General features: G+C 45.4%; 1 protein-coding gene and 1 long non-coding RNA gene across 5 annotated transcripts; one reads left to right on the forward strand and one right to left on the reverse strand.

Annotated features, from left to right (window-relative positions):
• Window positions 1–242: 242 nt before the first annotated feature.
• Window positions 243–6,773, reverse strand: RAB29 (RAB29, member RAS oncogene family). 4 transcript variants are annotated; one of them, XM_059146012.1, is made up of 6 exons: window positions 6,649–6,773; window positions 6,095–6,365; window positions 4,054–4,125; window positions 3,031–3,212; window positions 2,617–2,738; window positions 243–2,327 (listed from the first exon to the last, which is right to left on the reverse strand). In XM_059146012.1, exons 2-6 carry the CDS (start codon window positions 6,216–6,218, stop codon window positions 2,213–2,215), a joined length of 615 nt encoding a protein of 204 aa, XP_059001995.1. In that variant the 5' UTR covers window positions 6,219–6,365; window positions 6,649–6,773; the 3' UTR covers window positions 243–2,212. The 4 variants fall into 4 exon arrangements, with proteins under 4 accessions (XP_059001995.1, XP_059001994.1, XP_059001996.1 ...); XM_059146011.1 differs by having other exon boundaries at window positions 6,095–6,370; window positions 6,649–6,763; XM_059146013.1 differs by having other exon boundaries at window positions 6,675–6,698.
• LOC131814756 (uncharacterized) lies at window positions 6,071–17,106 on the forward strand. The gene is made up of 5 exons (XR_009347435.1): window positions 6,071–6,200; window positions 9,452–9,588; window positions 13,165–13,266; window positions 15,323–15,401; window positions 16,515–17,106. It is a non-coding gene; the product is annotated as an uncharacterized LOC131814756 (long non-coding RNA).
• Window positions 17,107–19,393: the final 2,287 nt, after the last annotated feature.

Genomic DNA, 19,393 nt, shown 5'->3' on the forward strand with positions numbered 1-19,393 from the left:
CGTCTGCCTTTGGCTCGGGTTATGATCCCAGAGTCCTAGGATCGATATCTGCATCAGGCTCCTTGCTTAGCAGGGAGCCCTCTTCTCTCTCTCCCTCTGCCTCCTGCTCTGCCTACTTATGCTTTTTCTGTCAAATAAAATCTTTAAATAAAATTAGATAATAAATAAATAATAAAGTCTCCATTTCCCTAATACTCTTAAGTTTTAATAAACTCACATTGAAAGCCAGTAACCACCATGAATACAAGACTTATTTCACCTTTATTTGTGAGTCTGCAGAGGTTTAAACCAGTAAATAAAAATCAATTTTCTTTTCATGTAAAGGAAATTTGCTATTCCACTCTTATCTTCAGAATCATTGTAATAAAAACCTATTTGAAAAGGGTAATACAAAAAAGAACTTCAAGGTCTTAAAACACTGTGCAAAAGTTAGTAACTGGGGGTGCCTGGGTGGTTCAGTCATTGAGTGTCTGCCTTCAGCTCCGGTCATGATCCCAGGGTACTGGAATCGAGCCCTGTATCAGGCTCCCTGCTCAGTGGGAATCCTGTTTCTCCCTCTCCCTTTCCCACTCCCCCTGCTTGTGTTCCCTCTCTCACTGTGTCTCCCTCTGTCAAATAATAAATAAAACCTTAAAAAAAAAAAAGTAACTGGTATTAAAAACAGACCAACCAACCAACCACTGAAGGCCTGACTCCTGTTTTCCTTCTCATATTTGGCTTCTGATCATTCGCTTAGGAGAGTAGTTTCCAAAGTCTGGGGTGTATCAGAACCACCGGGAGAGCAAAGAGAGCAGAGGGAAACCCAGGATCATTTACACAGGGAATGCCTGGGTCTCTGCATCTTTCCTAAATTCTCCAGCAGTGTCTTCCAAACCAGGCTGGTCAAATGACACGGGCAGGTTTGAAAAACAATCACAGTTATGTTCCCACACTATGCGCCTGGAAATTTTGATTCAGTAGGCTTGAGTTTTGGACCCAGAAATCTTAAAATGTACTCATTTGATTTTTTAAAAATTTGAACTAACTTCCCAGGTGGTTCTGGTAAGTCTGATTGGGGAATCACTTATTTAGGACAATGTATTTAAAATAAGTGTCTTTCAAAGAACTCTAGGACTCTGAGTTCACAAAGAATATTCGTAACTTTGGGTGGGTTATAAATCACCATCCTGTAAGAATTCAACAAATGAAGCTGTCTAGAAGTGATTTGATACTAAAAACCCTACCCGATTTAGCACTTAAATTGCTTAATGATTTTCTGTCTGTCTACTCTCCCCACTCAGGCAAAGGTCTGCACATAAAATGCGTTTCCTATGGCTGGTAAGTGGTAGGCACCAACGTGCTAAGAAGGAAGTGGCCCCGCAGGATTTTGTCCTGTTAACCTCTCCCTCTTCCATTCAGACTCCCCGGGCTGTAAAGAACAGATCTATTTCAGGGCACCACTGCCCAGCGATGTCACCTGCAGCCTTAGGCATCAAGACATCAACCCTGAAACCTTGTGAACCCTGCTCCCACCCCACTGGTAGGGAGATACTAGAAAACCCTAATGGGACAATTGTTTCTTTGGGGAAAGAAAGGCTCTCATCACACACCACAGATAGTTTAAAAGCTTGACTATTCTTGAAGCCAAGACAAGAGAAAGCCAATTATGACTTCAGACGTTTCAACAATGGTGTGACTTTTGGGTTACCTCCTGTGACCCATGACCCATGGATATCCAGCCCCACTCCTTGCCTGTCTCAGAATCAAGAGGTTTAAATTCAAAGTCCAAGACAGAAAGGATCTGAAAGAAATAACCTACACTGAATTTGGAAAATGCCCTTTGTTCTCATTTTCCTCGAAATCTGAAGTCATATAAGACTGAGATACACACATACAACAAATGGAAAAAGAAATGCAAAAACAAGTGGAAATTAGGATCCTTAAACCACAGGTGCTGATTCCTAGTGCTCCCCACAAAACCCTAGATCACAAATTGGGGGATGAGGTGATCTTCTTTATATGGAAGGGACTGAGCCCCGGGAGCCAGCAGCAAGCGGGAGCTTGCGGACAGATGCAGAAACACACAGGAGTCCCAGGTCTTTCCTTAGTGATGATGGTCCTCCTTCTGGACAGCTTGAAGGAGACAGTTCAAATGTGCTCAACAAGATTGCTGGGTGGGCATCAGAAGGGAAGAGATGACCCCCTAAACGTAGGAAGAAAAACAAGCCGGATGCTATGAGCAGCAGGCCCAGCTGGAGGTGGACTTGGTCTGTAGATTGATATAGTCCCCTTGGGTGGATAAAGACAGATCTTCTCTGGAATTGCTCATCATCTTCTCAATGAGGACTCTAAAAAACAAGGAAAACAGACAGAAGACGGATTAAATGGATAAAACAATGGGAGAAATGACAGACCTTGTCTGTCTTATCAGCAGATGGCATGCAGTCAAGCCATGAGGTTTAAATGCCCCTCTGTCCCCCGTTGGGAAAGGAGAGCATCCTTGACCTTCAGAAGCTGACATTCCAGTGGCTCAGTCTGCTCTGGTTTGCTCAGGAAAAGGAAAGAAGGTCCCGGGGCGTGGCAGCAGAAGGCAGATAAATCTGTGTGCCTAACTCCCGAACAACTCGAGCTACTCACCTCATGGCCTCATTAATATTTTTGTTCTCCTTGACTGATGTTTCTGTCCAGCCCGTGAAACCATTCTCTTTACTGAACCGGTCAACCTGGTCTCTGCTCACTGCCCAAGGGGACAGGTCACACTGGCAAAAAGAGAACATAAAAAGCAACACCATAAACTTCCGGCAAAGAGGAACACTGCTCAGATGCTTCTGGATGCAAAACCTTTCTGCCAGTGGCTGAGAACACCGGCATCTAAAATCTGGCCAACATTCTTCCCAAAGAAAGTCCCAGCATCCCTTGAAAGAAGGTAGAGATGATTTTGCCAACTTGAGAGGGGGAAATGGATGCCTGGAATCGGAGAGCCTTTTAGACATGCTTACTCTCCGACCACAGAGAGAGGCCAGGGCCCATTTTCCTAGATTGACCACATACTTTGTTGGCCAAGAGCAGGCAGGGCACGGGCTCTCCGTTAGGCAGGGTGAGCTTGCTGTCCAAGTCCTGTTTCCATCTCTGGCTATTGCTGAAGGTCGTGGCGTTGGTAACGTCAAACATAATAACGCAGGCTGACGCATCCCGATAGTACAGTCGAGTCATGGAGGTGAAACGCTCCTGCCCTGGGAAGAAAGGAGGGAGCCCTTGAGCAGGTAATACTGAGAACCAGTCTCAGAACGCCCTCCAACACCCTGCCCTTTCTACCTTCCTTGTTGGGGAGGGCAGTGTGCGCTATGGCTGAGTCCAGACCGCCCAAGTCCAAGTCCCTGCTCTGTCATTTACTATCTGTATGACTTTGGGCAAGGGAAGCTTCTAGTGCTTCAGATTTCTCATCTGTAGAGCGGGCATAGAGGCAGTAGCTTTCCTCTCAAGGTTGTGATGAGGATTAACGAGTCACTGAATCTCAAATGCTCAGGAAAGTGCTTGGCACATAGTAAAAAAGTCACCTATTGTTATTATTGTTTCTATTTTCTGGGGATCCTCTTTCTCCCCAAGGTCAGCTGAAACGCTGGAAAAAGCACCCACCTATGGTCTGGACAATCTACTGCCTTGCCAGCCATTCCACCCACAGAGAGACGGCTTGACATTTATTCATGGCAAAACATCTACAAAAAATATCTACACTCTCCATCCACCACAACTCAACTATTCTGGCTCCAGAAAAACATCTGCTGGTTGTGGGACACCTGGGTGGCTCAGTCCATTAAGCATCCGCCTTCGGCTCAGGTCATGATCCCAGGACCCCCCATCAGGCTCCCTGCCCAGTGGGGGTCTGCTTCTCTCTGCCCCTTCACCTCTCTTCCCACTCCTGCACTCTCTCTCTCTCTCTCAAACAAATAAATAAAATCTTAAAAACAAAACAAAACAAAAAACCTTCTGGTTTTGCTACCCCCCTTTTTCTGAGAGCTTGCTGATTTAAACCAAAATGTCTTCCCTGGTTCCTATCCCATCTCCCCAGCCTACCTGCAATATCCCACAGCTGGAGCCGCACCATCTCAGAGTCAGACCACTGGAGAACCTTCAGAGCAAAATCCACTGAAAATACATGTACAATTGAATAAAATTTACCTTTAAAAAAATCCGTGAATAAACTCAGATCAAATATGCGGTTACAACCCTAGAGACATACAACTCTGATCCCACGTATCTATTTATTTTTAGGCTCTCAATGGGTTGAGATGAGCCCACAGAAAGGCTTTTAAGAGAGGAACAGACAATTCTCTCTTTTTAAAACACTGTTATTTTTAAAGTGAACTCCACCTCCAGCGCATGGGATTTGAACTTACGACCCCAAGATCAAGATTTGCATGGTCTTCTGACTGGAACAGCTAGCACAGATAACTCATTACCACTCTCTGAAGGGGTCCTCAGCTTTTACTCTCTCAACAGACTAATATATTTGATACTACTTGTCCCTAAGGCTAGGGTTAGGAGGTATGGAAGCAATTATGAAACCAACTCCTGATCTCAAGTGAAACAGTTTCTGGAAGGTCTAGGGGGGTTTTCTGGGGGAAGGGATGTTAGGGCAAAAGGGGGAAATGAGGTAAGTGTGGCGGCTTTTGTATCTTCCACATTCAATTTCACTGTTGGTTTCTAATCCAACTGTATTAGGAGAAAAACACTGGGGGAATTCGACACCCTCCACAAGGCTGTAGGGATGACTCTGGGTGGGAATAGGATCAAGGGAACAGGTCCCAGAGGATTCTAAGGAAGAAGACCCCTATGGAAGGTGCCTGGGAGCTGTGCTCCGATGCTGAGAATCCAGAAGCTAAGCCGGAAAGAGTATGCCACAGGGACAATCTTTTGAGGAGAGAAACAGAGGAACTTCCCAGAATGGGAAACACATTTTTCCATATCTGTGACAGAAATGAAAGCTAGGGGAAATTGAGAATAAACAAACACTTGAAAAAAAAAAATTAGCCAGAGCCATTATTCTTTACTAAAGGAAAACTAAAGTCATTGCTAAAAACTAATTAGTGAAACACTTTTAACCAAACCCATGAAATAAGAGCCCTCCTATTACTTAGAGGAGTTTGGGGCAGAATGGTAGGGAAATCCTAAATGTTGCTGGATGTTTTCATTGCAATGTTCATGCTTGTTAATTTTTAAATTTAATTCAATTGATTTAATTCCCTAAGGAACCATCTTCAAAATTTACATTAGTGTAGGTTTCTTTCCTTAAAAAAGGTTCTCTTAATGTTTGTTAACTCTCCCCTTTTGCTAACTCTTCACAACTAAAGCCCTTAACAAAAAGGCCGTTCTACTTCTGGGAAAGACAAAGAGTTGAGCCCAAGGCCGTCCCTAAAAAGAAATTAATGAACTTGGTGTTTCCTTCCTTCCCACCGCTTGCAACCCCACACCCCCCCAACCCCGCAGCTTGAGAGAAAGGAGGGTGGGCAGACAGGTCGGATACCTTAAATAATTTCTAGCTGTCTTTATTTTAAGCAATCCATGGACAAAAATACACAGAGCTCCTCAGCCTTCGTGAGCATCAGAGATAGTGCGGCTCAGGGGCTCTTCCACGCAGGCATCCCCCAAACAAAGGGAGGCTCCTTAAGGCCAGGCGACACCTTCCTGTTCCTTCATCAGCTACCTGTGAGATGCGGGTCAAGGGCTCCAGCTGGCACCCAACGAGGCCTCCCCGAGGGGGTCCCAGCGGCCTGGGCTGATCGCAGGGATTTGCGGGTGACCGCTCGGGAGGCTACGGGAGACCCGAGTTCACGGTGCCCCCGAGAAACGAACCATTGCGTATTTCCTCAACCTCCCTACCCCATTCCTCCTCTTCACACCTTCGCCCAGTCCCTCTCCAGGCGGTCAGCTCCGACTGCGTGAACCTCATCGGGGGGAAACCAAGGGGAACGTGCAAATCGAACCCCGGCAGGTACTACTCCCTCCAGGCTCCCGGACACCGACTTCCTGAGCCGAGTAAGGACCCAAGGCCATCGAGCCCCCGGAGGGCTCCTCACCCGCGCGGGTCCACCCCGCCCCCGCGGCGACGTCTCACCTCCCACGGTGGACTTGTAGTGTTTGCTGAAGCTGTCCTGCGAGTACCGCTGCACGAGCGACGTCTTGCCCACCGCGGCGTCCCCCACCACCAGCACTTTGAACAGGTGATCTCTGCCGCCCATGGCTGGCGGGCCGGACGGGTGCAGGAGGCGGCGGGGTGGGTGAGTGGGTGGGGAGGTGTGTGTGGAGGGAGTCGTCTGTTTTAACCCCTTCGGCGCCGGACTCCCTACAAACTGAAGTTCGGCATTGCAGCCCACCGCCGGTTGGGGCTGCTCTGACGAGAAAAAAGAAAGGGAAACTTCGCACTCAGTCTTTACGCGCTTCCTCCCCGCGCGGCCTCAGCCTGGGTGGGGCCCAGGGCCCGAGCTCCGAGCCCCGGGGCTGTTTGCACCTTCTCCCCCACCCCGCCCGGCTGCCGGGAAACCGGACCCGACGCGGCCGTGCCTCGCCCACCGGGACTTCCCCGGAGCGGTGCCCGGGGCGACTGAACCCGGGGCCAGGTCATTTCACAGTCGGGGTCAGGTGATGGGGTCTTCCCCGCCCGGCACAAACCAAATTCGGGGGAAAGAGCGGCTCACGCTTGGATTCCCGAGACCCTGGACCGCCTCAGGCTGCGCGGTCCCAGTTATCCGCACGCGTCAGGAGCCGGGCAGCTTGGAGCACTACGTTTCCCAGGTTACCACGCGGCGAAGAGACCTAGAAGAGTGCAGAAACTCGCCGCGAGGCCACCTGGGAAATGTAGTTCATGAACTCCCCCCAAAAATCTACACCTAATTTCAAGGCTTTCAAACTCCTTCGACGGTTCGAAATCTTATTTTAAAGTCATTCTGTTATAGAAGGATCATTTGGAGGCTCTTTGTCCCACATGATTTCACCTGCCTGAATCCTTCTCCAAATTGATTTCTTATGCATGATCTAAAGGTTTTATGGAACTGAGGCATCTGGGTGGCTCAGCCGGTTGGTCATCCCGGAGTCGTGGGATCGAGACCCTTGTTGGGCTCCCTGCTCTGCCCTCTGACCTTCTCCCCTCTCATGCTCTCTCTCTCTTTCAAAAAAAATAAATAAAATATATTTTTTTTAAGTAAAGGTTTTATGGAACTAAGATTAAAAATTATTCCATAGGTTCCATAAATTATTCTACTAATAGAAACTCAAGCCTCATCCTTCATGTTCCTAGCAAAGTCCATTTGCTATTACTTTAATATATTTATTTATATATCTTTAAATTTATTTATATATTTATATTATTTGTATATTTATATATTTATTTATATATTTTTACTTATATTTACTTTAATTACTTTAAGATAGACATGTCCAGGATCCTATGAATATGAAGGTTAGCTCTTTTATTTGCCATATGACCCAGTATCAGTCAGGTTCGGGAACATCTGATCAAGAGACTGACCCTTAGGAAATCTCATGCCATTAAATGTCAGTTATTATCATTTGATAAGTGGCCACAGAAGTAAAGGTAGAAAACAAAAGACAGTTCCTCATTCTCACTTCCACCATTCCTAGCGTATCACTTGAGCTGGATGGAAGTCGATTAGAGCACACTGGGAGACCTCCTCCATCTGTTGTTGCTGTTGCTCATAAATAATGATTAACCTACAGTTTTGCAATGACTTAAATTTTTCAGCCCATAATTTTTCTGACCTGTCCCATCGTTAGTTAAAGAGTTAAGGGGACATGAGTTTCATGGCAAGCAAAATAGCTCTGTTCTCTGGGCTGTTGGCCCAGAGGAGAAGAGAAAAAACAACAAGGCTATGGGAAACACAGCTCTGCCCAGGTCTCTTGACAGAGAGGCTATAACTTATACCCTGGGAGGAAAGAACATTGGCATGGTCCTCAAGGTATTTAGCCCAAAATGTTTGTAACCCAGGTATGGGAGGTCAAGCTGGCTACCCATCTTTCCAGATGTCTGAGACCCCTTTCCAGCAGTCTCTTCTCAGTTCCCATTGGCTTTGACATTAACTACTCTGTGGCATTTATTTCTCACATGGCCTTCTTGTTCATCCTCCTATCTTTCTGATGATAATCACCTTTTTCTTTTATGGTTTCTTTTGCATCCCACAGCCCCCAAAAGGGGCTATTTTCTAAGGCTTGGCTCTTAATCCCTGAGTTAATCATTCTTTAAACTCTTTCTCTTTTTTTTTTCTTAAAGACTTATTTACTTATTTAGAGGGAGAAAGGAGAGTGTGCACACTAGCAGGAGGCACAGGGGGAGAGGTAGAGAGACTCTCAAGCAGACTTCATAGTGGAGCCTGAGGTGGGGCTCAATCTCATGACCCTAACATCAGGATCTGAGCTGAAATCAAGAGTCAGACACTCAACCAACCGCCTATGCCACGCAGGTGCCCCTCATTTTTTAAACTCTTTAATGAAGGGGCACCTGGGTGGCTCAGTGGGTTAAAGCCTGTGCTTTCAGCTCAGGTCATGATCCCAGGGTCGTGGGATCGATCCTTGAATCGGGCTCTCTGCTCAGCAGGGAGCCTGCTTCCTCCTCTCTCTCTGCCTGCCTCTGTGCCTACTTGTGATCTCTGTTTGGCAAATAAATAATAAAATTTTTAAAAAATAAAAAAAATAGATAAATTCTTTAATGAGTTGTCCTTGGCTTCATCTCTCTCTTTTTAAAAGATTTTATTTATTTATTTATTTGACAGAGAGACAGAGATCACAAGTAGGCAGAGAGGCAGGCAGAGAGAGAGGGAGGAAGCAGGGTCCCCGCTGATGAGAGAGCGAGACACAGAGCTCAATCCCAGGACCCCGAGATCATGACCTCAGCCAAAGGCAGAGGCTTAACCCACAGAGCCACCCAGGTACCCTGGCTTCATATATCTCTTAGTCTTGATTTTATTTATATTTTTTATCGCCAATCGGTTATGTTCAACTGCCATGAAGCTACCTCTACTTGGATGTCCTTTCATAGCTTCCCTCTTACTACAGCTTCATGAAAAGAGCTCCTTTTCCAGGTTCCCCATTTTTGTCACTGATCTCATTGTTTTTTCTTTCCACTCAGGCTTTGAACTTCGAGCACTTAAAAATTTTTATTTTACTGTGGCAGGAATGCTTAACATAAGACCTATTCTCTTAACAAAATTTTAAATGTGTGACGCCATTCAAAAAGTACAAATGTGTAAGTGTGCCATAGAGGTACTGTGTCTTACAGCAGATCTCGAGAACTTACTCATCTTGCTTAACTGAAACTTAGGCCCATTGCTTAGTAACTCCCAACTCCTCCCTCCCTTATTTTTGGGCAACCACTATTCCACCCTTTATTTCTATAAATTTGTCTGTTTTATTTTTATTTATTTTATTATTTTTAAAAAAATCTTTTATTTATTTATTTCAGAGAGAGAGCGCAGAGGGAGATTGGGAGGCAGAAGACGACTCCTTGCTGAGCAGGGAGCCTGAAGCAGCACTTGATTCCAGGACTCTGAGATGATAACCTGAGCCAAAGGCAGACGTTTAACCAACTGAGTTCCTCAGGTGCCCCATATTTTTATTTACTTTATTTTATTTTCAAGATTTTATTTGACAGACAGAGACCACAAGTAGGCAGAGAGGCAGGCAGAGAGAGAGGGGGAAGCAGGCTCCTGGCTGAGCAGAGAGCCCTACGCGGGACTTGATCCCAGGACCCTGGGATCATGACTTGAGCCGAAGGCAGAGGCTTTAACCCACTGAGCCACCCAGGAGCCCCCATATTTTTATTTTTATTTTTTTAAAGATGTATTTATCTAGAGAGAGAGAGGGCATTCATGTGTGTGCTCGCACACAGTGCCGGGTGGTTGGGCAGAGGGAGAAAGAGAATCTCAAGCAGACTCCCCGTTGAGCTCTCCGGGGACTGAGACTGACTGGGGACTCCATCCCACCACCTGAGATCGTGACCTCAACCAAATCGAGAACTGGATGCCCAGACACCCCTAAATTTGTCTATTTTAGATATCATATAAATGGAGTAGTTGTCTTTCTGTGATTTGGTCATTTCACTTAGCATAATGTCCTCAAGGTTCATTCACGTGGTTGCCTACTGCAGAATGTCCACTTTTATGGAAGGCTAAATGATATTCCACTATAAGCATACACACCTTTCCTTCATCTATTTGTCTATCAATGGACATTTAGGTTGCTTCCATGGCTTGGTTATTTGTGAATAGAGGTTAATGAACATGGTAGTGCTAATATCTCTTCAAGATTCTGATTTCAATTCTCTTGCATAATTACCCAGAAGTGGGATTGCTGGGTCATATGGTAGTTCTATGATTAACTTTTTGAGGAACTGCCATACCGTTTTTCCAGAATGGCTGCACCATTTTGCTTTCCCACCAGTAGTGTGCAAGGGTTCCAGTTTCTCCACATTCTTGCCTACAGTTGTCTTTTTTTTTTCCTTGGGTAATAGTGATTTTTTTTTAAGAGATTTTATTTATTTATCACAGAGAGAGAGAGCGAGCACAGGCAGACAGAATGGCAGGCAGAGGCAGAGGGAGAAGTAGGCTCCCTGCTGAGCAAGGAGCCCGATGTGGGACTCCATCCCAGGATGCTGGGATCATGACCTGAGCCAAAGGCAGCTGCTTAACCAACTGAGCCACCCAGGCATCCCGGGTAATAGCGATCTTGACAGGTGTGAAATAATATCCCATTGAGGTTTTGATTGGTATTTCCCTAATGATGAGTGACATTGAACATTCTGTTATCTACCTGTTGGCCATCTGCATGTCTTCTTTGGAGAAATGCCATTTTTTAATCATGTTATTAGTTTTATTATTATTATTATTATTATTGCTATTGCAGGCCTCGAGCGTTATGAACACTTCCTTTTACACACATCACTTTATAGCCCCCTCCTTTTAAAAAAGCTTGTCACCACATCATCTGATTCTTCTTTTTTTTTTTTAAGATTTTGTTTATTTATTTGACAGACAGAGATCAAAAGTAGGCAGAGAGGCAGGCAGAGAGAGGGGGAAGCAGGCTCCCCGCCGAGCAGAGAGCCAGATGCGGGACTCGATCCCAGGACCCTGAGATCATGACCTGAGCTGAAGGCAGAGGCTTAACCCACTGAGCCACCCAGGAGCCCCCTGATTCTTCTTTCAAAACATTTCTCCACCCACCCTTTTTGCTTCATGTTAGGGTCCCTTTCCTGGTTTAGGCTTTCATGATCTCATACCTCGATCATCTTCAATAACTTGTTCATTGGTTTGCCTGATTCAAGTTTCTTTGTCTTCAGTTCATCCTACGTACTGGCCAGGATGAGTTCCCTAAAACATCATTGTTCCTTCCACTGTCTAGCAAGTATGCAAAGATTTAGCAACCTTCCTGAGCTGGTATCCAACACCCTCTACCCTGCCACCCTCCCTGACCAATTTTCTCTCACCTGATCTCAAATGGGAGTTCCCCCCTTCAACAAGGTCAGGTTCCTTATACTCTTTAAAAGCCCTATTTCATTACTGACTTTGCACCTTTGCCCAGGGCCCCTTACCTATCAGAATACCCTGCAGGCTTCTCTTCACAAACCTCTCTTACCTCACTTCAAGTTCTCAAACTTCTGTGTGCACAAGAATCACCCGGGGCACTTGTTAAATATGGACATTGTGATCCAGGGAAAATTTTTTTATTTGCTACCAACGTGATTCTTAGACCAGATTCCACTTTGAGAAATGCTGTTAAGGCCTGACTTTCGTGTCCACTCACCATGAACATTTCCTTTATCACTGCAGCCCTCAACACCTGTAGCTTTTACAGTCCGCTTGCCTTGTAGTCACTTATGGGACCAATTTATAATAATCTAACTTAAAAGCAACCAGCATGTTGCAAAGTAAACAAAGACTTCAAATACAAAATTTTGGTTTGGGGCCCTGTTGTCTGTGAGAACTTCCCGAAGTTTCCCAAATCAGAAAGGTGAGGACCAAAGATTTAAGAGGGAAGATTAGCAAGTTCCTGGTGTCCCCCCCACGGCCCCATCACAGTTTCTCTCCTCCCTTTGTTGGGGGCCAGGTATATTTCTTCCATAGTAAGTTGCAGTTTCCGAGAGCGGCAGTTATAAATAAGAGGGAGGGAAAGCCCAAGCAGAGTGCCAAGCAACTGATTTGCATATGCATGTTTGGAACACAGTTGTTTGCAGGCTGGGGCAAGTGGTAAGCCTTGTTTTGTTACTATCACACTTCCTAGGGCTGTCTGCCTCCTTCCATTTTACATTTGATTTCTCACTTTTTATTCTGAAAATGTTCAAACCCACAGGAAATTTGAAAGAGGAGTTGAATGCATATCAGTATGTCTTTGAGCTGGATTTCAATGACTAACATTGTGCCCCATCTGCTTTGTCTCTTTGTGTGTAGGGAATCATTTGAAAATAAGTCATACATACTTCATCCCTAAATAGTTCAGCACACAGCTCCTAATAATGAAATTTGCTTACAAAACCCCAATACCATGATAACACCTAAGAAAAGTAACCTCAGTTGAGGAGTATCTGAACCTTTACATATTTCTATAGCATTGAAATATTTTTTCTTGCCTCTAATCTAGAATACTAAATTCATGCATTGTGTTTAGTTCTTTTATTTCTTTCATTTTTTTTTTGAAGATATTTTTATTTATTTGTCAGAGAGAGAGAGCACAAGCAGGGGGAGCAGAAGACGGAGAAGCAGGCTCCCCACTGAGCAAGGAGCCTGATGTTGATCTCAGGACCCTGGGATCACGACCCAAGCTGAAGGCAGACGTTTAACCACTGAACCACCCAGGCATCCCTCTTTCATCTTATTTTAATGCAGAACTACACTGTGTCCAGTACAGAACCCAGTAGCCACGTGTGGTTATTTATATTTAAATTAATTAAAATTGAATACATTTAAAAATCAGCTCATCAGTCATCCTGGCCACATTCCAAGGTGCTCAGGGGCCACATGGGCGCCGCTGGTGAACAACCCAGATGTGACCATTTCCACCATCTGTCAGACAACATCAGTCTGTAATCTTCTTTTCCTTTTCATAACATTGACTTTCTTTCTAACGAGTCCAGGCCATTGTCTTGTAGACAGTCTCACAGTCTGGATTGTCCGTTTTTTTCAGTGTTCGTTTCTGGAAGGCCATGTTTTGGCCAGAGCCCTACACAGAGGATGTGTTCCATCACTAATTGCAGAAGCCTGCTAGTGTTACCTACGGTATGAGTCGGTAAGTACTTACGTAAGTGGTGACCCAGCACTGGGCAGTCACTGCAGGGCTCAGGAGCTTGACTTCAAATAGGAGAGCAAAGGGTAGGGGCGCCGGGGTGGCTCAGTCGGTTAAGCCTCTGCCTTTGGCTCAGGTGGGGATCCCAGGGTCCTGAGATCGAGTGCCACATCGTGCTTCCCTGGGCTCCTTGTTTGTGGCAGGGCTGCTGCTCCCCCTGCTTGTGCTCTCTCTCTCTCTATGACAAACAAAAATCTTAAAAAAAAAAAAAAAAAAAAAAAAAAGAGCGAAGAGTTTATATGGTCTCCAGAGCCTCTATCACTGTGCCAGGACAGGGAGGAAAATGCTTTGTGACGTGAAATGCAGACAGAAGTGACACAGCAAGCAGCCCAGCAGCACAGAGCGAGAGGAGGCACGGACCCAGGAAGGGGGAGGTCCTGGGGCTCTGGCTGTCCCTGAGCCCCAAAGTCCATGCTCTTTTAAATAATCATAACTGTGGGGGCACTTGGGTGGCTCAGTTAGGTAAGCGGCTAGCTCTTGATTTCAGCTCAGGCCCTGGTCTGGGGGGAGGGCCCGGGGATTGAGCCCCACATAGGGCTCCGTGCTCAGCGGGGAGTCTGCTTGAGGATTCTTCCCCTCTAGCGCTGCCCTTCACCCTGCTCGTGCGTGCACTCTCTTGCTCTCAAATAAAGAAATCTTAAAAAGAAATAAATAATCATAACTTTTTGGTGACTGCTTTGGGCACAGGAAGCAGCTTGATGAGATGCCTGTGACCCAGCTAAGCATTCAGCCGGAAGGCTTCACAGCAAGGTCCCCTAGGGAACCCTCTAGAGAGAGGCTGGCAAGAACAACTGCCGCTCACTCCACAGGCTTGTGCCCTGAGTCGGGTTAACTTTGCCCTTGGGAGCATCAAGGGAAAACACCGAACTCTAGTTTTTACAGTTTTGTTGCCACATTACCTCCTTGGAAGGATCCCCTCCCTTCCACCTCCAAATAAGGACCAGGGAAAGAAGACAGAAAAAGGGCAGAAGCTAGAGGGGAAATTTTGGTTTAAAGAGCTGAGGGTATGGTCCCAGCTGTCCATGTTGGGAAGTCGCGTCTGTAAAATGAAGGTGTTCTCTTCCAACACGGATGGTTCTGCTCTAATTTTGTGTCCTTTTAGCTCTGCAAGAGGGGAGGAAGACCGAGATCATTGCACCTCTAGACCATCCTTATTGTCCACCGACAATCCCTTGCCCCTCCACTGAGACCTGGAAATACCATTGTCTCCCTAGCTCTTGGAGTTGAACTCTAACATGAACATTAATGAGAAGTCCCCAGGCAGGAGACTGACGAAAGTACACACAGAGCTAAAGAGAAATCGGTCAACCTCAGAGGCAGGGAGAGGACACTCGGGGAGTATACCGTTCACCCCTCTTCCGGCTGTCTGGTAGACACCAGAATCTTCAGGGAGTATCTGGCTGGCTGTCAGGTATCCTTATCGTGGAGACTCATGGAGCTGAATAACAAGACCCGGTACCTTTCTATCTTCAAGTTATAAAATTAACATTTTTGTTAGGATTTTAAACCCTCTGGGTACCTCCTGACTGCCGACCTTCCCACGAAGCTTGCTCTAGAGAGCGAATGTGCTGGGGAGGCTGATGTGTCTTTTGTGCCCATTTGGTCCTAAGCCCAGGCCTGAAGGAGTCTGTGTGGATCCAAGTCAGCCTCCCTGAGATGATTTCTGGATGGGAGCGAGTTTCTGAGCCTCTGAGGATGAAGCCAGGCTTGGGGGCGGGGTCTGTTCACCCAGTGGAGACCTATCTGTGAAGACAGCGGCCCCCGCTCCCTGCACAGCTCTGTCCAACTTCAGCTGCACTCATGTCCCTGATGGGTAATATCCAGGATGGATCTTGGTCTACTAGCTTCTGGATTCACTAGTTCCTTCCTATCACCCCAAACTCTGTATTCTGAGTATTTCTCTTTTTGTTTTGCTGTACCACCAAGTCAATCAACATTATATAGTAATAATAAAAGCTTCTGTTTATTGAATCTTCCATGTGCCCGATGGCCCCACAAGGAAGGCATCGTTGTCCTAATCTATAAATGGGACAACTGGGGGATCAGAAGAGGCGAATTATGGCCACCAGCTGAAAGAGGTGAGATTCAAATCTATGTCTGTCTACCTCTAAAACTTGTGTTTAAATGTTATTATTATTATTATTTTAAATATCTTATTTATTTTTAAAGAGAGAGAGAGAGCACATGAGCTGGGGAAGGGGCAGAGGGAGAAGCAGACTCCCCGCTGAGTGGGGAGCCTGATGTGGGACTCCATCCCAGGACCCTAGGATCATGACCTGAGCCAAAGGCAGATGCTTAACTGACCAAGCCACTCAGGCACTCTACTTAATATTATTTTAACGATTAAGCCCCACGAGATTAGGAGTTTTCTAAGTCTCCTCATTCTGAAAGTGGACATGGGCATTCTTACTTATGGAGGTCAAAGAATAAGAATCTGTCTTGACTGGAGAAGCAGCTTAGTGATTGTTTCTGGGGAGAGCAGGAGAATTCCAGTGCTGCCCTAGGGCATCCCAGGGGGTTCTGACTGCCATCTTTGACCATGATACAGGAAGGAAATAACCCAGATTCTACATGATGCCTTGTCCTGTCCTCCTCAGCTCCACAGTTACTAGGGGGAAGGATCAGTAGCTGCCGTGCTCCAAGCTTGGGAGTGGCTCCCCCGAGAGCACCTCAGGCCCCGGGGACATTCCTCCACCCCAGCCTGAACCTAGATGGAAGGATTGTTCAGATTTTGGCCTGGCAATCAGATCTTAGTAAATACTTCATATTTGACAGGGCATTTATTCTTTCGAAGCTTTAGTTTCTCTTTCTATAGATTTCTTTCTTTTTTATTTTATATATATATTTTAATTTAAATTCAAGTTAATTAACATACAGTGTAGTATTGGTTTCAGAAGCAGAATTCGGTGATTCATCACTTACATTCAAGACCCAGGGCTCATTCCAACAAGTGCCCTCCTTAATGCCCATCCCCCAGTTACCCCATCCCCCCACCCACACCCCTCCAAGCCCTCAGTCTGTTTCCATAGTTAAGAGTCTTTTATGGTTTGCCTTCCTCTCTGTTTTTATCTTATTTTATTTTTCCTTCCCTTCCCCTATGTTCATCTGTTTTGTTTCTTAAATTCCACATATGAGTGAAATTACATGATATTTGTCTTTCTCTGACTGACTTATTTTGTTTCGTCCCACAGGTTTCTAACTCCTCAAAACCAAACAAACACTTCGTTTCTGAATAACTTGTGAGGTAGTCAACAACTTGGGTAATGTACTTGAAACTCACACATGTGACAGCCTGTGGCAGAGTCAAGGACAGAAAAACATGTGGTTGTCCCTGGCCGACCGCAGTTTGGAGCAATGTTCTCTATCTACTCGTTCAACATTCCTTTGCTTCCTTTGAACTCCCTTTGATGGGAGTTAAGAGAAAAATAATTTCTATAATGTCCAAAATAAGGAAATTTTTTTTGAGGGGGCAGGTTACTGAGTGTGACATCACATTTAAACTTATTTGGAATTATTTTAAGTTTTTAAAAAAAGGTGACCAATAGCTTGGCAGTATTAGTCACCATACTTAACTAAACATGAACGTTGCCATAAAGTCTTTCAAATTATGGTTAAGAAAAACCTTTTCTGGCTGGCCAAACTGTTCTCACTTGTCGGCAATTTCTCTTTTCTTTCAATTTGTTTGTTTGCTTGTTTTTAATTTCCTGAAGCCAGTCATTTTCTTGGGAGACACATGAAAAGATGTTTGTATCTAGATAATGTAATAAAATGCAGTATAATGTGGTCAGCGGCCCGATACTGTCCATTAGTCAGTTTCTGGATTTTAGCTAGAGGAGAACGGATTTCAGGAGACTGTCCACTGGTGCTGGTGAATCTTGGGGCTGGTGTTGTTGTCTGTAATTATGTAGCAAAGATACCATCAAGGACAGACTGGAGCCTAGGAGGCCTGTTTTAAATGTCCACTGGAAGATATTATCTATTTCAGTAGACAATTAACACTGTGCGGTAATGTAAGGTGTCTCATGGGCAAAATTGACATAACAGGTACCACATTTCTGATCATTTCAGCGATGCCTTTGTCTTCTCTATATAAGGCACCTTGGCCAGCTGTTTCATCTGGCTCCAGGCACGGTGGGAAGGCACTGGGCTGAGAGAAGCCTGGGTGTGAATATGTGACCTTGGGCAAGACACTTAACTCCGCTGAGACTCAGTTTCTCTCTTGTAAAAGGGCAATAACATCAATTTTGCAGAGTTATTAGAAATAATATTGAAGTTGCAAATGAGACCCTTATTATTTAAAAAAGTATACGGTATAGTACAATATACTATGTATTAAAACATTATATAAATAATAATTAACAAGCAATTATCCTCTGTTAGTTCTTAATAAACCTTGTTAACATATTGCTTCTTTGAAGAATTAGTTCGAGAGCCCAGGCCTATTATAAAACACTGATTTCTGGACGCCTGGGTGGCTCAGTTGGTTAAGCAACTGCTTTTGGCTCAGGTCGCGATCCCGGGGTCCTGGGATCGAGTTCCACATCGGGCTCCCAGCTCCATGGGGAATCTGCTTCTCCCTCTGACCTCCCCTCTCATGCTCTCTCTCACTCTGTCTCTCCCAAATAAATAAATAAAATCTTAAAAAAAAAACCCAAACCATACTGATTTCTTTTTTTTTTAAACTATTTTCTTTTCTTTCTTTTTCTTCTTCTTTTTTTTTTTTTTTTAAGATTTTATTTATTTATTTGACATACAGAGATCACAAGCAGGCAGAGATGCAGGCAGAGAGAGAGGAGAAAGCAGGCTCCGCCTCGGAGCAGAGAGCCTGATGTGGCGCTCAATCCCAGGACCCTGGGATCATGACCTGAGCTGAAGGCAGAGGCTTTAACCCACTGAGCCACCCAGGGACCCCAACCTTACTGATTTCTTAAATGTTCTCATGGAAAAAAAAAAGAAAAAGAAAAAAAAGGAAAAGAAAAAAGAGGGGTGCCTGCATGGCTCAGTTGATTGGATGTGTGCCTTCGGCATGTTCATGATCCTAGAGTCCTGGGATCAGGGTTCCCTGCTCGGTGGGGAGCCTGCTTTGCCTCCCGCCCCTCACCTCACTCGTGCTCGCCTCTAATAAATAAACAAACAAACAAACAAACAAACAAATAAATAAATAAAATCTTTAAAGAGAAAAAACCGGTAAATATGTGAAGTGAAGGGTGTGTTCATTAACACAATGGGGGGGATCTTTTCTCAACGTATACGTGTACCAAATTATCATGTTCTATTTTAAATATTTTACAAATGTATTTGTCTATTGTACCTTCACGAAGCTGGAAAAAAAAAGGCTGAGATGAGTAATGCTCAGCATTTAGCATATGCTCGGCAAGGTTGTCACACGTCCTGTGGGGGAAGGGTCCTGGGTGGGCAGGGGTTCCCAGCAGAGGCTTTGGCGTCTGACAGACCTGGGGGCACCACACCGGGCCTCTGCTCTTCCATATCTGCCGTCTCAGAAACACAGCCTTGTCACAAACGTGTGTCAGTGTGCGTCTCATGAGGCCACATTGTCACCCTCTGCCCTCCAAACTCCAGCCACACGCGACTGCCCGTAGTTTCCCAAAGCTGGAGGCTCATTTCCCTGCCTCGCAAATCGCTCCCTCCTCCAGACGGCTCCCACTGTCTGCTAACTCCGATTCCCCTTGGCTTCCTCCCAGACTCCCCTGACCCTCGAAACTAGATTTCACCTTTTCCATCTGCCTGCTCCCGTAGCCACCCTCCGTGTACCCCTGTGGTCACCGTACTGACACTGCCTTGTCATTGACCCATCTCCCACCCTTTAAATAGTGACTGGTTAGTATCTTGGGGTTTAGTGCGTGCTAGGCACAGAGCCCAGTACTTTATGCATTGCCTCGCTGAAGTCTCCTAGCAATTGTAGGAAAGAGGTATTAGTGCAGATAAGGAAGGCCGGGCTCGGAGAGGGTCCAGGATTCCCTAAAATCAGGAATGCAAGCGGAAGATCTGGGATCTGAATCCGGGCTGGTCTGACTCCAAACCTTCTGCAGTCCATTGTAAATTTCTAAGG

The sequence above is a fragment of the Mustela lutreola genome, chromosome 14, assembly GCF_030435805.1.
Source record: "Mustela lutreola isolate mMusLut2 chromosome 14, mMusLut2.pri, whole genome shotgun sequence".
NCBI lineage: Eukaryota > Metazoa > Chordata > Mammalia > Carnivora > Mustelidae > Mustela > Mustela lutreola.

Coding starts and splice junctions, on each gene's coding strand:
- RAB29 (XM_059146012.1), bottom strand. CDS start 6,218: ATGGGCGGCAGAGATCACCTGTTCAAAGTGCTGGTGGTGGGGGACGCC. Junction 4,126..6,094: donor CTACAAGTCCACCGTGGGAG/GTGAGACGTCGC, acceptor ATGTATTTTCAG/TGGATTTTGCTCTGAAGGTT. Junction 2,328..2,616: donor AATATTAATGAGGCCATGAG/GTGAGTAGCTCG, acceptor CTTGTTTTTTAG/AGTCCTCATTGAGAAGATGA.